We start from the raw sequence: 15,037 nt of genomic DNA, 5'->3' as shown, positions 1-15,037 counted from the left end.
CAGGGCCTGCTAGAAGGTGGTCGTGGAGGCCACCACTGTGTCGTTACAAACGGTGCCACATGACCACAGGCAGGACTGGAAAGATCCACATGAGAAACAGAGTCTGTTGGAAACCTCAGGGAGGATATTTCACTGGGACATTAGTGTCAGACCTAGGTTTCAGTGCTGAAGAGGGAAGGGAAGGCAAGGAAGTAGAAGAAACACAAACTCCTCTGAGGTGAAGGGAGAGGGAGCAGGTCAGTCAAAGACAATCCAATCCGATAGACACATGGGCAAGGTACAGATGGAGGTGGTTCAAAGTAAAGGAAACCCAAGTGACTGATCCGATGCATCAGCACACCCAGTTCTAGTCCAGGAAACTAAAGTTAAAATGATATGTTCATTTATAGCCATTTAGATGAGCATAAATCTTAAGTCTGATAACACCCAGTTTTGGCAAATGGGGAAGACTGCTGGGGTAAGAAAATCATAAAACCCCTTTAGGATGAAGGTGCACATGGGGATCCCTGGGTGGCGCAGCGGTTTGGCGCCTGCCTTTGGCCCAGGGCGCGATCCTGGAGACCCGGGATCGAATCCCACGTCAGGCTCCCGGTGCATGGAGCCTGCTTCTCCCTCTGCCTGTGTCTCTGCCTCTCTCTCTCTCTCTGTGACTATCATAAATAAATAAAAAATTTAAAAAAAAAAAAAAAAAGGATGAAGGTGCACATACCTTCCCACCCCACGGTCCCACACCAGATGTGGACACTGGTGCCTGTTTCCAGACTGCACGTCATGACCTCCATCCATGGGTCGCAACATCATTTTGAAAGCATTCTTTTAATGCAGTAGACTAGAAAGTTATGAGTCTCATATTCAGTAAAGGTGAATATTTTATGAAACTTTTGTATGTAAGTGGCATGTAGCAGCATAAAACAAAACTCATACCATGGGTACAAGAAAACAATGCCTTAAAGCAGCCTCCCCCACATGGAGTATGAGACGGAGAAACAGGAGGGGGATGCTCATTCCAGCAGCAGAACGAAAAAACTCACAACAGTGTAAGTGCCCATCAGCAGATGAGTCAGATGAATTGTATGTTTGTTCAAAGATGTGCTCCACTGGGAAGGTGAAGAGACTAGAGCTACAAACATCAACACAGATGAATCTAGGAGACAGTGGAGATGGAACAGTTGTAGAAGATGCTCTGTGGAAAGAATAGAGCATGGCCCAGAACTCAGACCAGTTTTAGAATGTGATACTGGGTAGGGAAGAGGGAGGAATTGGACTGGGGAGGGGTCAGGGAGACACTGAACTGTCTATGGCCTTTTTTTCCTTTAAAAAAAACCCGAAACTAGGGGCGCCTGGGTGGCTCAGTTGCTTAAACTTCTGCATTCGGCCCAAGTCATGATCTCAGGATCTTGGAATCAAGCCCCACGTCAAGCTCCCTGCTCTCCCCCGCTCCTTGCTGTCCCGTCCCCCCCCCCCCCCCCCGCTTATGCGTGCTCGCTGCTGTCAAATTTTTTTTTTAATCTGAAACTAAATATGGAACATGTAAATGTATTGACTCTGGCTCATGGTGTTAGTTTCTTGAAGGGTACTAATGCCCATTCTCTTCCCGAAGGACAGCCTTGTACTTGACTATCCTTAACAGCTTTTCCAGGCTCTGCCTCATGGGAATCGCAGAGACTCCAGGCTGTGCCACCCTGCTCCCAGCATCGCTGTTCGTCAGTAGTCATCCAGGTACCAGGTCCTTTCCCTTTGGATGAGAAGGTGCTCTGAGGGAGGTCTCAGTCCCCGCCTCCCAGGAGCTGCAGCCCATGATAGTGTATACCCCATGGAGAAGGCAGAGGCAGGGGGGCTGGGAACCACAGGCTGTGCAAGTCCAAGTCAGTCTGCAGAAGCACTTGTAGGAGAATTCTTTAAATCTGACCCAGGATTTGTACGTACATCTTTACCTACCCCTTCTTTGAGGTCAATTCAGCAGCCAGGAAAGTTAGTGTTTGTAACCAGTGCAAGAGATCAAAATATTTATTTGGGCTGCCCATACAGATCACACAGAAAAGCCTGGTGGATGCTGCTGGGGACGCTTGGATTCTATGTGCAGGGAGGCAGTCGGACTTCTTCCTGGCAGCATTCCAGGTGTTAAGTTTTCAGTCTCTCAGAGAATTAGGATCCATTAGACAAGGGCCAGGCCTCTTAAGAGTACAGGCCTTCAGGCAGACGTGGCACGAATCCTGGCTCTTTACCCCTTACCAACTTGAACAGATTGCTTACCTTATGTGAAGAGAACACCTACCCCATTGGGTCACGTAGAGAATTAAGTGAGATGATGCATACTCAGCCTCGTGCCTGATGTTTCATCGTGCAGTAAGCATATGGCAGGAGTATGGGTTGCCACCATTTTTATAGATGGGGAAACTGAGGCATAGAGGTTCAGAACCTGCCTTACAGAACTGACCTGTGGTGTCATAAGTCAGGATAGTGGTTCCCTCTAGGGAAGAGTGTTATGAGCATTATCAGAGTACTGGCATGTTCTGCCTAACCCGAGTGGTGGTTACATGGCTACATTTACTTATAACTCATTGCACTATATATTTGGGGGGTATGCCCTTTATTATTAATTAAAAGGCTTATTTTAAAAATGTTTTGCTTGAGGTCACACATCTAATAGTGTGATGTGGGATTAAAACCCTCTTGTAAAGAATCACAACCTGGCCTCCCTGCTGGCAGTTAGTAGTTCCAACACTAATGCTGGGAAGTCAGGAAAGATTTATGTGCTCATTCTCAGAATGACCCATTTTGAGCCAGGTACCCCAGCTGTGTCTCTTCCTTGTTACCATATAAAACCCAGAGTGGGCCAAGGTGTAGATCTCTGAGCATCCATTCCTGGAGGTTTCCCACATCAGTGGTCACCGGGCTGGCAGCCCGAAGGGAAGGTGTCCTCAAGAGCAGCCATCTTTTATATTCACCATTGCGCTCAGCAGGAGACCGGCCTGGCATGCTCTGCAGCTTCCGGATCCCTGGCGCCTGGTCCTGTGCATGGTCCCTGAACATTCAGGCAAACAACTGCTTCAGTACAGGTGAGCCACAGCTGCTCCCACGGGTCCCCAGAAGACAGACCTTCACAAACTTGAAACTCCTGTTTCAAGACCATGAGTGATATTTGTCTCTCTGCACCATCTGTCTCTGTCAGGCTTGTCTCGGCGGGTCCTAGTGACCAACGTGGTGACGGGACACCGGCAGTCCTTTGGAACCAGCAGTGATGTCTTGGCCCAGCAGTTTGCCCTCATGGTTGGTTGGTTAGATGAGGGTGGGGGTGGACAATGTAGTTTCCCAAGGGTGGAAATTTTGCTGTATCGAAACTGGATTCCTCTGTGGCATCTGGTCACTTCTCATTTTTTGGGGGGGAAAGGACATTAGAAAGGATTAGCAGGTTATTTGGTGATTATATATGTACTGGATGAAAATGGCTGATTTAGAAAGGCCTGGCTAAACTCGTTTAAACAACTTCTATTTAAATGAATTGTTAGTTCTTGAGCACTTGGATTAGCCAGAAGGACAAAAAAAAACTTTTTTTAAAGATTTTATTTACTTATTCATGACACACACACAGAGAGAGAGAGCGAGAGAGAGAGAGAGGCAGAGACACAGGCAGAGGGAGAAGCAGGCTCCATGCAGGGAGCCTGACGTGGGACTTGATCCTGGTCCCCAGGATCAGGCCCTGGGCTGAGCCACCCGGGCTGCCCGAAATTTCTTTTTTTTTTTTTTTTTTAATTTTTTTAATGTATAAATTAAATCTCCATTCTGAACACTTACTAGCTTCATAGTTTTCAAATTATATATTTTAAATTTTTTAAATCAAAATTCTAGTCAATACTACATTTCAGAGACTTATCCATTGAAAATGCCACCTTCTTTAAAAGTGTGGAGGAGGGAGTGTACCAAGCTCATTTCTGCAGTAAGCACAGAGTGTGTCATTCAGGTTTCTTCAGCCGTCTGCCCCATTTGGGACTACAAGCCTTCCCTGCATCTCTGATCCCTCCTACTCCATTCTCCTCCCCCTGGCTTCTGACAAGGGACCTTGGTGGACATAAGCCACCATCACTTGAGCAGCACAGTGTTTGAGGCCTAAGGGGCCAATGCAGCCAGCAGGGAGGATGCTGGAAGACACAAAGGGTCCGGTTCTTTTACCTTTTCATAAGGAACCCTTCCAGCTACACCGAGGTTCAAACCCTGAGTGATATTTGTCTCTCTGCACCATCTGTTTCTGTCAAACCCTGGCCACACCATCGCCTACAACCTGTAACCTAGGGGCTAGGAGAGGGGAAACAAGGCAGGGATTGTGTCTGGAGGGCACAACCCTCCCAGCCTTAAGAGGAGGTGGTACCAAACAGTCCCTCTTTCCATAGGCTCCTTTGCTGTTTAATGGCTGTCGTTCTGGGGAGATCTTTGCCATAGATCTGCGTTGCCGAAATCAGGGCAAGGGCTGGAAGGCCACCCGCCTATTCCATGACTCAGCAGTGACCTCTGTGCAGATCCTGCAAGAAGAGCAAAACCTGATGGCATCCGACATGGCAGGAACGGTAGGAGTTCCTGGCTCTTCAGAAAAGACCCTCTTGTTGGGGCGCTTGGCTGGCTTATTCAGAGGAGCATGCAACTCTTGATCAAGCCCTAGGTTGGGTGCAGAGATTACATTACAATAAAATCTTTTAAAAGATAAAGACTCTTCTGCCAGGTGGTAGCTGGGGAGAGACCAAGTTGAAGGGCAGCTGCTTTGCTGCCCACTGGGAACCCAGCCTGGTCTAGACAAACACAAAACTGGTTTTGGTGCTTTTGAAACTTAGATTCCCCTAACTGAGAGGTGTTTGGAGACCACCTTGCCCTGCCTGGGTTCACTATCTAATGGCCTCTTGTGCTTTCCACAGATCAAGCTGTGGGACCTGAGGACCACTAAGTGTATAAGACAGTATGAAGGTCATGTGAACGAGTATGCCTACCTGCCCCTGCATGTGCACGAGGAAGAAGGAATCGTGGTAGCAGGTACCTGGGGAAGGGGAGCTCTTTCTGTCCCATCAGATAAAATGGCAGAGGGAGAAACTACTCCACATGAGAACTGAGTACATGGGACTGTGGACTGTTGGAGAGACTAGGTGGGACATAGAAGAGGATGTTATTGAGCAGCAGTTAAACACCCACCAGTTGGAACAGCCCTTTGTCCTCACGTGAGTAGGAGAACATCACCTCAGTAACAGGCAAGCTACGTGCAACAAAACGCAGCAGCTTGGGAGGCCTGGGTGTTCACCTGGTCTGCATTCAGTGTGGCCCTTATCCCATCCTGTTCAACAGCGTGGGCTTCCCTGTTCTTTGTGCTCACTTTCCAGCAGAGCATGCTGAGAAAAGAAGTTAAGGTCATTGTAACAGAACTGGTCCTGATCCCCTTGACACCGTCCCTGAGGATCCGTATTGCAGAATAGAGCAGAAGTATTGAGCCACTAAATTCCCTGGGAAGATGGGATGCCGGAGTGGCTCAGGGGTTGGGCGTCCGCCTTTGGCTCGGGTCGTGCTCCAGGGGTCCTGGGATGGGGCCCACTTCTCCCTCTGCCTGTGTCTCTGCCTCTTTCTGTGTGTGTCTCATAAATGAATAAATCAAAAATTCCTTTGAAGAGCTACAGGTCGATCACAGATTTTGCTGTTTCTGGGAGGACAGAATGCTCCGATATCATGAAAGTTTGGTGGTTTGGTTTGACACATGAAAGAAATAAGCCCTTGACATTAAGGAATATATTCTTAGTCTTGACATGTCCTCAGATGTGCAGATATGCCTACAGAATGTACTTATTCTCCATGAATCTTTTTTTGTGCCAAAGAAGCATCACTTTGTTAGAACTTTCTCAGGCTTGTTTACTACTCTCCACCCCCAGCAGCAGTTAGCTTCCTGTTTAAGCCTAGTTTCCATCCCAGAAGAGCTGCTGTGCTCTGAATAACAGGAAAGAGAGGAGCCCCATGGAGAGGCAGGCATGGGTGGTGGACTAGTGCAGTCCTCTGCGAGCCGCACAGCCTGAGCCATGCCGAGGGAGTGCCGGTGGCCGCATAGCCTCTCCAGTGGCCAAGTCCGTGAGACCCTAAGACCTTCCTCAGAAGGTCTCCAGTAGCGTGTCGGGGCTCCTGCAGACAATGGTTGTTTGGTGCCACGTTCCTCACAGCTGTGAGCCCTGAAGACTTAGCTGGTCTTAGGAACTGAGCCATTAAACCAGAAACAGCTCTGGTGACAGTTGTCACCTGGTTTGTCCCCAGGATATTTTGCAGTGAAGAGATCTTCCTGGTTACTCTTTTACAAAGAGGAAATCTGTTGCTCCCCCTTGAATAGACCTTGATGCAAGAGAAGTAGAGCACCCACCTCTTAGGATGCCTGGTGCACCAGCCAAGGTGTCACACAGCCAGCCAGTGCATCCTGCAACTTGGAATACCTTGACTAGTTGTGATTCTAGAGCACCAGACCTGCAACTTTGATTTTCAAGAAGTACATATTATCAGAAATCATTTCCATTTGGGTTTGTGTTTTGGCTCCTGTGGAGTCCCGTCTAGTCTTAGGAATCATGAGAAGCTAGGTCCACGTGTATACAAGTGCTCCTGTGTGTTCTCTCACTAACCTGCCGTGTCTCTTCTTTCTCTCCCAGTGGGCCAGGACTGCTACACGAGAATCTGGAGCTTCCATGACGCCTGCCTGCTCAGAACCATACCCTCCCCACATCCTACCTCTAAGGCTGACATCCCCAGTGTGGCCTTCTCTTCTCGGCTCGGGGGCTTCCGGGGAGCCCCAGGGCTGCTCATGGCTGTCCAGCAGGACCTTTACTGTTTCTCCTACACCTAATTCCACAGGGTACAGCCTGGAGGGATGTGGATTTGACTTAAGAAGTAAGGAGCAGCTATACTTCTGCCACAGTTGCTGTTTCCAGTGAGGGCATTTTAAGTAGACACTCTGTGTACACAGATCCATCCATCCAGCTGTCAGGAAGTAGGTACTGTTTTATGTGGAGACACTTCAGTAAAGTTATTTCAGTTAAGTTGTGAGCTCAGAGAGCTCAAAAGTCCTTTTCATAAAAGGTACTTATTTCCTTGTTGAATTCCTTAGAATAGTCTGTGTCTCCCCTCCCTTTTTTTTTTTCCTTAAAAAATACTTTTTCTAAGGGCTAAAGATTGGCAGTAACTAAACTAAAACTGTTTCTTTTACCAAAAGCCCTTTCAAGAAGCCTAATGATGAGGTTGGGTGAGACTGTAGTGCAGTGACTGCCTAGGTCCCAAAAAGATCTGCACGTGGACTGGAGAAAGCCAGCTGGGGAGACAGGGAGGGAGGTGGGGAAATCATTTCTCAGTCTCTAGAGGTAAAGATTGAAGGCTGGATTTTGCAGTCATTAAAAAGCCTCTCAGACTCATTCAACATCCACAGACCTCACTTTCTCCTTTTATCACCATCCATAGGCATTGGAAGGAAAGATGGATCTTTCTAGATGCTTGAGGTTTTAAACAGGTCCTAGCATACTTTGTGGAGGCACCTTCCAGAATGTTAAGTACAACAGCTCCTAAGTACAACAGCTCCTATTTCTATAATGGTGATTTAGAATGTCAGATTACAGGGCCCCGTCTCAAAGAAAATTGGCCTTGACTTTCTGTAATCTAGAAGCACTTTGAGATGTTTATACAGCATTCAAGAGCCTTTCTACCAAACAATAAACTAGAAAGAACTGTGTGTTGCATTGCTTCTGTTAACGATTCAGAAGATCATGATTGATGATTGTTCACTACAGCAGTGAAACCAGCTGCATAACAGCTACTCAAATCTTGGGTGAGGGGTAATACAGACCAGCTGTAGTGGCTTTGCTAGAGAGCGTTAACCTTGGCCCCCAGACCCAGGCCCCCCTGCCTGCTCTGTGCACACCCCAAGAAGCTGACCTGGAAGGACAACAGCAGTGGACTCCCCACCCCACCCCCCTCTACTGGGATGTGGCGGGCTGTGGCTGTGTTCCTCCACCCAAGGCTGCAGCTCCTGTTGGAACATCACACCCTCTAGGTTCCAGCACCTTCTTTCCATTTGTCCCTTCAGATCTACTAGTAACTGCACCTCACTTGCTAGCCCAGGAATTTCGCCAATTAAACTCCCAATTACACCCTTGAGTGGTAGTAATTCTGTTTTCTGCCAGAACTCTAGTACAGAGGACCAAATCAAAAAAAAAAAAAAAAAGAGCAGACTGGCTATCTGATAGATGAGCTATGTTACATATTTTTAGTGCCTCCTATTTTATAAAGAACTTTCTCCCATCTTACTTGATCCTTGTAACAGCCCATAATGGTGGCACAGCAGTAGTAACGTACAAATTACCAGAATCACTTTACAGCTGGAGAAGGCTGCGCACAAAGGTACTGACTTGGCTCCGACCACAGACTGGTCAGCAGAGCTGGGACTTGGGGCCACGTACTCTGCTGCTCACATGCCTCCAGTCACTGATGATCCTTGTGTTATCACAGTAAGTGCTATGGAGAAGTCAGGACATGGCTTGGTGCAAGTGTAAGCACGAAATGCTAAGGATTCATGATATCCAATCACCAGGTAAATGAATTTTTCTGGTCCTCCATGGTGGTAAGTTTGCTAATTGCCAAGATTCTTAAGTGTTCAGTCATTTAGATTTGGTCCCTGTATCTGCAGCCCTGGCACAGTGATGTGCACATAGGTCTCAGAAAATATCTGCATGACTGAAGGGTCCAGGTGGCCACTGTCACTCCGGGGTTTTTCAGATTCACTTGGGTGACGTGTCCCTGCCCAGGAACACAAGCATAAATGCTGAGGCGCAGGGCACCTGGGTGGCTCAGTGGTTGAGCATCTGCCTTTGGCTCAGAGTGGGATCCCGGGATCCTGGGATCAAGTCCCACCTTGGGCTCCCTCATGGAGCTTGCTTCTCCCTCTGCCTATGTCACTCTATGTCACTGTCTCTCGTGAATAAATAAATCTTAAAAAAAAAAATGAAAATGCTGAGCCATGAACCTAACATCCACTCACTTCTGTCCCCACAAGTTTGGGGTTATCACAATATACAAAAGTTCATTACAGGATCTGCAATTTTAAATTGCTGGTATCGGCCATCTCCTACAGTTTTCCCCATGGTTCTGTACTTCCTGTGGAGCTGAGCGCCCGTGGGTACTACCGGGTCTGATTCTGAGCTCTCACCACACAGTGGGGACATCAGGAGAATGGCAGGGGAGTTCGACATGCCTTCTGAACTCTAAACACCTGTGTCCCAGCCCAAGTTCCTCGTTAGCCAGTTACAGCCATCAAAGGATCCTTTTCGATTTCCCCTAGGCTTTTTTTTTTTAATTTTTTTTTATTTATGATAGTCACAGAGAGAGAGAGGGGCAGAGACATAGGCAGAGAGAGAAGCAGGCTCCATGCACCGGGAGCCCGATGTGGGATTCGATCCCGGGTCTCCAGGATCGCGCCCTGGGCCAAAGGCAGGCGCCAAACCACTGCGCCACCCAGGGATCCCCTCCCCTAGGCTTTTTTAAAAAGGAGGGAGTGGTTCTTTCAAACCTCTAAACTCAGCAAATCTGTTCTGATCTCCGGTTAGCAATCACTTCTGACATCTGGTTATATGACAAGTGGTCAAACATAGCGGAGAAGTTCAGCCTTCTGGTCTGTGTGCTCGCTGACACAGTGCCCCAGAGCGGTGTGTTCCACAGTCTGGATGAAGCATTTTCCACTGGCACGGCTATTAGGGAATTTTGCCCCGTCCCAGGTGACAACCAGAGGTGGCGATTGAGCAGGCCATGGGACAGCAGCATGGAGCTCACATGAGCTCCCTCCCTACGGGGCCTGGCGTTGGCTTGCCTGGAGCCCCGCAAACGGGCTGAGCTGAGCGGACAGTGGCCCTGGTTCTCCCCGCTTCTCAGAAGTGCCCGCCCACAAGTAAACCTCTGCTTCCGCACCTGGCTGTGTAGCCGCCTTAGCGTTCAGCCAGCCTGACGTGCTCCGGAGGGCCCGGACAGCCTCCTCGGTGGCCCTCCTGGAGGGGTCCCCAGAGGCGTCCTCTGAGACCAGGTTAGCCCGACTTACCTGTCAGCCCTACATCTGTCCTGCTCAGGATTTTCCACAACCATCTGAAAACAACTGCAGGCCGAACTCCGTTCCCCCTTCCTGCCGTGTACGGGTGCCATGTCGGCCCGTCGCTGCCTCTCCAGGCTGCCCGCTGCGGGGCCGCTGCCTCGGGGTGATCTTCGGGTCTCTCCAACGCACAGGCTACATCAGCTTGATCTCTAAGCCGACATCTGGGAGGTTTTAAAGGGAAGTAGTATCTCCTTTATCTTGAGAACTTCTGAGGCCAATGGAAACGAGCAGGTGTAGAGCTAAGTCCTCCTGATACACACTTTTTTTCGTAAGGTCAGCGTCTTTTCTGGAAATGCAAAAGAATTCACAACCCAAGGAGGAGGAAGGCAAGAAGAGTTCTACCTTGCAGTGCCAGGCCAGGTGACGCAGGGTGGAGCACAGAAGGCCCACCTGGAACCAAACCCCAGCTTCGAGTCTCCTTGGCCAGGCGACCCCAGGCTCTGAACCTCTCTGAACCACCGTCCCCAGCTGTAAAACACGAACACTACTACTCCCTACCTTCCAGTTTGGTTGTGAGAACATCAGCCATGGTCAGCTCCCAGCGTAGTCCCTGGCAGAGAACTGACACCTGCGTATGGGAAGCCAAACCGGCAGAGCGAGACCCAAGGGAGGCAGAGGGTTGTTCGGGAGACCGCTAGTTCTTGGCCACTGCTGACGCCTTTCCGTCAATGCTCTGAGACCGCTTCACCAGTGATCTCCACCTCGGAGCAAGTCTTTCAAACCAGAAATTTTTTAAGTAACCTCTATGCCCAACATGGGACTCAAACTCACAACCCCGAGATCAAGAGCTGCATGCTCTTCCATCTGGACCAGGCGGGCATCTCAAACTAGAAATGTATTAAAGCCTTTCTACAGCCAGCCCCTAAAGGGGGGCGGGGGGAGGGGGACTAATCTATGCCTAATAAGGTGTCAGGCTAGTGGCTTTCTGGGTGAGGGGCAGGGGGCGGGCAGTCTCTGAGGTTGCATTTACGTCCTGTTTCTTCATCCAGGTGCTGGCTGATTGTACGTTCAGTTTCAGAAGATTAATCAAGTGGAAATGTGTATTAAGACAGTTCAATAATTTAAGCCTTTGTTTGCATCCCGAGTTTAGCTGGTTTTCACCCCCTTCGTTGAGGCTGGGACTGGATGTGTAGGGCAAGAAAAGTGAACCCTTCTATTACTTTGACACAGGGTTGGTTCCCCTCCTTTCCTCTCCTGGTCTGACTAGTGCAGGAAGGGAGTGCAGATATTGCTACATCATTCCTGTGTGGCCCGGCAGACCCACATGCTCAGGGCTGCCCCCCAACACGACAAGACAAAGGGCCAGGTCTGACCTGGGCCCCCACCATACACACCACTCACCCCAACAGCAGGGAGAAGATAAGGATGAAAGGGATGGGAGCAGGACAGGGAAAGTTGAGGGAAAAGATGGGCAAGGAAGAAGGGGAAGGACAAAGACCAGAGTGTGCCCACAAGGAGGAGAAAACCGTGGAGGATGGACGCACAAGCTGCTGACAAGGCAGGGCAAGGGAATGAAGGGGGAGTTGACAAAAAGGTAGAAAACCGTTTTTCTCAGATCTCTGCTAGGTCAGAAGCAACACCTAGTCTCTTCCGTGAGAGGACCCCCCCCCCAGTGGACTGGGACCCCACAGCTACCCGAGTGAAACCAAGCACATACATCTCAAGGTAGCGGCCACACTGCACCTGACTCAGGCTGCCCTCCTCGGGGCCGGGCTGTCGCAGCTCCCTCACCCACGGCCAGCTGGCCACCCCACCAGGGAGAGCGCTGCTGGACAGCCCAAGTACAGGACAACAGCTTGGCCAGTGGGCTTGCATGGAGCCCTCACCACCATAGAGTTCTGTGAGCATCAGTTGGTACCCCCGGCTCTGAAAGCCACTACCAGCTACTTTCCTATCGACTAGAAAGAGGCAGGGTTTACTGAGGAAGTTAAAGGAAAGAGCACAGTCCATATTCAGCAGGAAGATTCCTTTATAATGGCGAATTTGAGAATACACAGTACTAGAGTGGGGCCTGAGTCACTGGGCCACAGGAGGCGGTAAGGGAGCAGGTCTGAGAAGGATCACCGCGTTCCAGGGCTCCCGTCGACAGACTCTCACGCCGGGAATGACTGCCACGTACCTCCCTGAAGCTCGGCCCACCCACCAGTCCCATCAAGAACCAGGTCACCGTTTCCTTCTTCATGTTTGGCCACCAAAGATAAAATCCGCCACGGTGACAGGAGTTCAGCACAACAGTCTCTTTCCAGTCACGAGAGATGGCTGTCTCGGTTCTTGATGAAAAACAAAAGTTCACTTGACTTCTCTTGCAAGAACCAGCGAAGAGAATTTTTTTCTTAACGATCCGTTGAAATATTTATATATATTTAAACTAACAGTCCATTCGGTGCGCTGTTTCCCTGGAAGAGTTCTCAAAGGACCCCTCCAACAGCTAGAGGGGGCATGTATCAGGAAACAAAGATTTAAGACACTTCAAAATAAGCAATTAAAATCCTAGTGCAACACTCAGAAGCAGATGGTGGGCTCGCAGGGGCGAAGGGGAAGGAAGCAGGTCCTCTATTTAGGCGCAGGGTGTGGCCTCTGGGAAAGCCAAGCGGACACAGAAGCATCAAGAAGTAGGGAACACCGCTGGGGAAGGCCTGGTTCCTCCTGCGCGCTCCCTAGTACTCGGGGCTGAGGGACCCCCGTCACCCTCCACCCACTCTGGTGACCTGCACGCTAAGCTGGGTGGTCTCTGACTGAAATCGGCCTAGGCCCAAGACAGGGATCCAACTCCAAGGGGCCCAGGGAGATTCCTTTCAGGCCATTCCAAGCCAGAGGTACCTGGGAAAAGTCAAAGAGTCTTCAAAGGCTCACAGAGAAGAAGCAAAAGGTGAATGGCAACACAGTGGCTCTGTACCTGGCTCTGCTCTGTGGGGAAGACCTGCCGCCACGGCCACCCTCTCCCCACGCTGGGGACACACCGCGCTAAGGCTTCAGAGCCAGCAGCAGCCTGAATACACTCCACGGTCCTTCCGTAGGATCTATGCAAATACTTGTGTCTTTATTATTTTTAACTGAAATGAATGCAACGGATTCAGGTTCATTCCCCTTTGCTGGAATCTGCTCTGTCCCCTGCCCTGGGGCGGGGGGGGGGGGGTCCACACATTCGGGCCTGTGGCCAGGCTCACCTGGCCGTCTGCCCCACCCCCCACCACGGGAAAGGGGCCCCAGGATGAAGAGAGGACACAGGCCGGAACAGGCACCCGGGGGGAGGCCCTACCTCAGCGACACTTCCGTTTCTAACCCTGAGAACCTAAGGAATTGTGAAGGACGCAGAGAGGGAGTGGGGGTTAAAGGTCACCGGGCTTTTTATTGCAGTTAAAGCAGACTCGGACAGGATGGTCCCAGCCTCGGGAGGGGACGGCCCGTCGGTCATGGGAGCACTCGTCACAGAAGCCCTGTCCGCAGGCCCGGCAGTGGTGCTTGGAAAGCTTGATGCTGAACTCCTTCCGGCAGTTGTGGCAGTGCAGGATCTCGTGGTCGGGCACCCAGTATGCCGGCCTGGCCGCATCCTTCACCAGCCCTGGGGCAGGGGAGAACACCGATGGGTGGGACACGGGGACCAGATGCCCCGGGGCCCACGGGGCAGGAGGGCCGCCTCAGACGCTTCCCTGGCTCGTGGCCCTTCCGCACACACAACTGCCTCCAGAGCTGCTCTTTTAAGATTTATTTGAGAGAGCGGGTGCGGGGCCTAGAGAGGGGGGCGGGGGAGAGGGAGCCCGAGGCTGACCCAGCGTTGGATCTCACGATCCCAAGCGGCGCTTAACCGACTGTGCCCTCCCAGGTGCCCCGCATCTACAGAGCTTCGAAAACCTGCATCCGCCTGCCCTTCACCTCATACCATGCCGGTCAGGATATCTGGAGCGGGGCCAAGGCCTTGAGATGTGCCTGTCTGTTGTGCTCTCAGGTGACCCTGAAGTGCAGCTGCTGGATTAAAAGCCACTGGAGTACTGCTAGAGCGGCCCAAGCCCGGAGTCAGGAGCGGACTTCGCTCAAATCCCAGCTCCACCCAGCACGTGCTCAGCAGCAGCTGTAGGATTGAGGCTACCTAACTTCTCAGGGCCTTGGCTTCCTCCTCTTCAACAACCCACGGTCAAGAATGGTTATCACAAGAACGAACGGGACACGTCTCCCACACTGGCCGGGGACCCAGGAGCCGGCGAGCGCTGGGCAGGTGAGCCCTTGGTGAGCACAGGTGGTGGGCTCTCTGTGCCCAGGGCAGCCCTGCTTCTCCCAGGCACCCCCGAGAGCACATACAACCTGAGCTTCAAGCCTGGGCAAATCTATTCCTACACTCTTGGGTCAAAAATTCCTCCTCTGCTCACCTTTGAACCACAGTGCTGGTGAATCGGATCCAAGCGATCCTCACCGCCACCCACCCCCACCCAGAAGCCTCTGGTTGCTCCCTTGCAATGGGCAGAAACACCCGGGCCTAAGCCTTCCATGCACTGGTGGGTCTCCCTTCCCCTTCCTCTTGCCCTCCTAGTTACAAGTACCCCTCACATCTGGAGGTAAGTTATCTTAAATCCTAAATGAATAATAGCTTGGCCTGTGTGGTAAATTAAAGACAGCCACAAATTCTTTGATACCCCTGCCTCTTCCCTCAAATGTAGGCGGCTTTGGGACTACAGGAGACTACAGCAGAACTACCAGGGGCAGCTTCTACTTCCTAGCTCTTAAGTGTCCTGAGCCCCCATGCAAGAAGTCCAACTACCATGGGAAAACCCACATAGAGAGGCCTGGAGAACACATGGAGATGGGTTCGACCAAGCCCAGCCTTCCAGGCATCCCAGCCAAAGTACCCAGTGTGGGAGTGAGGTTGGTTCGGCCCCTCGAGGTAGGTGAGGTTGCCATACTGGAGCTTCA

General features: G+C 50.9%; 2 protein-coding genes across 6 annotated transcripts in view; one reads left to right on the top strand and one right to left on the bottom strand.

Annotated features, from left to right (window-relative positions):
• DCAF4 (DDB1 and CUL4 associated factor 4) overlaps positions 1-7,726 on the top strand; it is a 29,546-nt gene extending 21,820 nt beyond the window's left edge. For 4 of the 5 annotated variants that reach the window (XM_041759609.1, XM_041759610.1, XM_041759611.1 and 1 more), the window contains 6 exons: positions 1,640-1,719; positions 2,961-3,059; positions 3,173-3,270; positions 4,389-4,562; positions 4,905-5,019; positions 6,657-7,726. In XM_041759609.1, coding sequence (XP_041615543.1) covers positions 1,640-1,719; positions 2,961-3,059; positions 3,173-3,270; positions 4,389-4,562; positions 4,905-5,019; positions 6,657-6,850 — 760 coding nt within the window. In that variant the 3' untranslated portion in view covers positions 6,851-7,726. The remainder of the gene's footprint in view (positions 1-1,639; positions 1,720-2,960; positions 3,060-3,172; positions 3,271-4,388; positions 4,563-4,904; positions 5,020-6,656) is intronic. The other variant, XM_041759612.1, reaches the window with a different exon arrangement.
• A 4,357-nt stretch (positions 7,727-12,083) lies between these two features.
• The window catches only part of ZFYVE1 (zinc finger FYVE-type containing 1), a 53,322-nt gene continuing 50,368 nt past the window's right edge, over positions 12,084-15,037 (bottom strand). The window contains exon 12 of the mRNA XM_041759229.1: positions 12,084-13,694. Within this exon, the coding sequence (XP_041615163.1) occupies positions 13,462-13,694 (233 nt within the window). The 3' untranslated portion in view covers positions 12,084-13,461. The remainder of the gene's footprint in view (positions 13,695-15,037) is intronic.

The sequence above is a fragment of the Vulpes lagopus genome, chromosome 6 (assembly GCF_018345385.1).
Source record: "Vulpes lagopus strain Blue_001 chromosome 6, ASM1834538v1, whole genome shotgun sequence".
In the NCBI taxonomy this organism is placed as follows: Eukaryota; Metazoa; Chordata; class Mammalia; order Carnivora; family Canidae; genus Vulpes; species Vulpes lagopus.
Note: the sequence above shows the minus strand (reverse complement) of the source record. Positions and strands in the feature narration are given on the sequence as shown.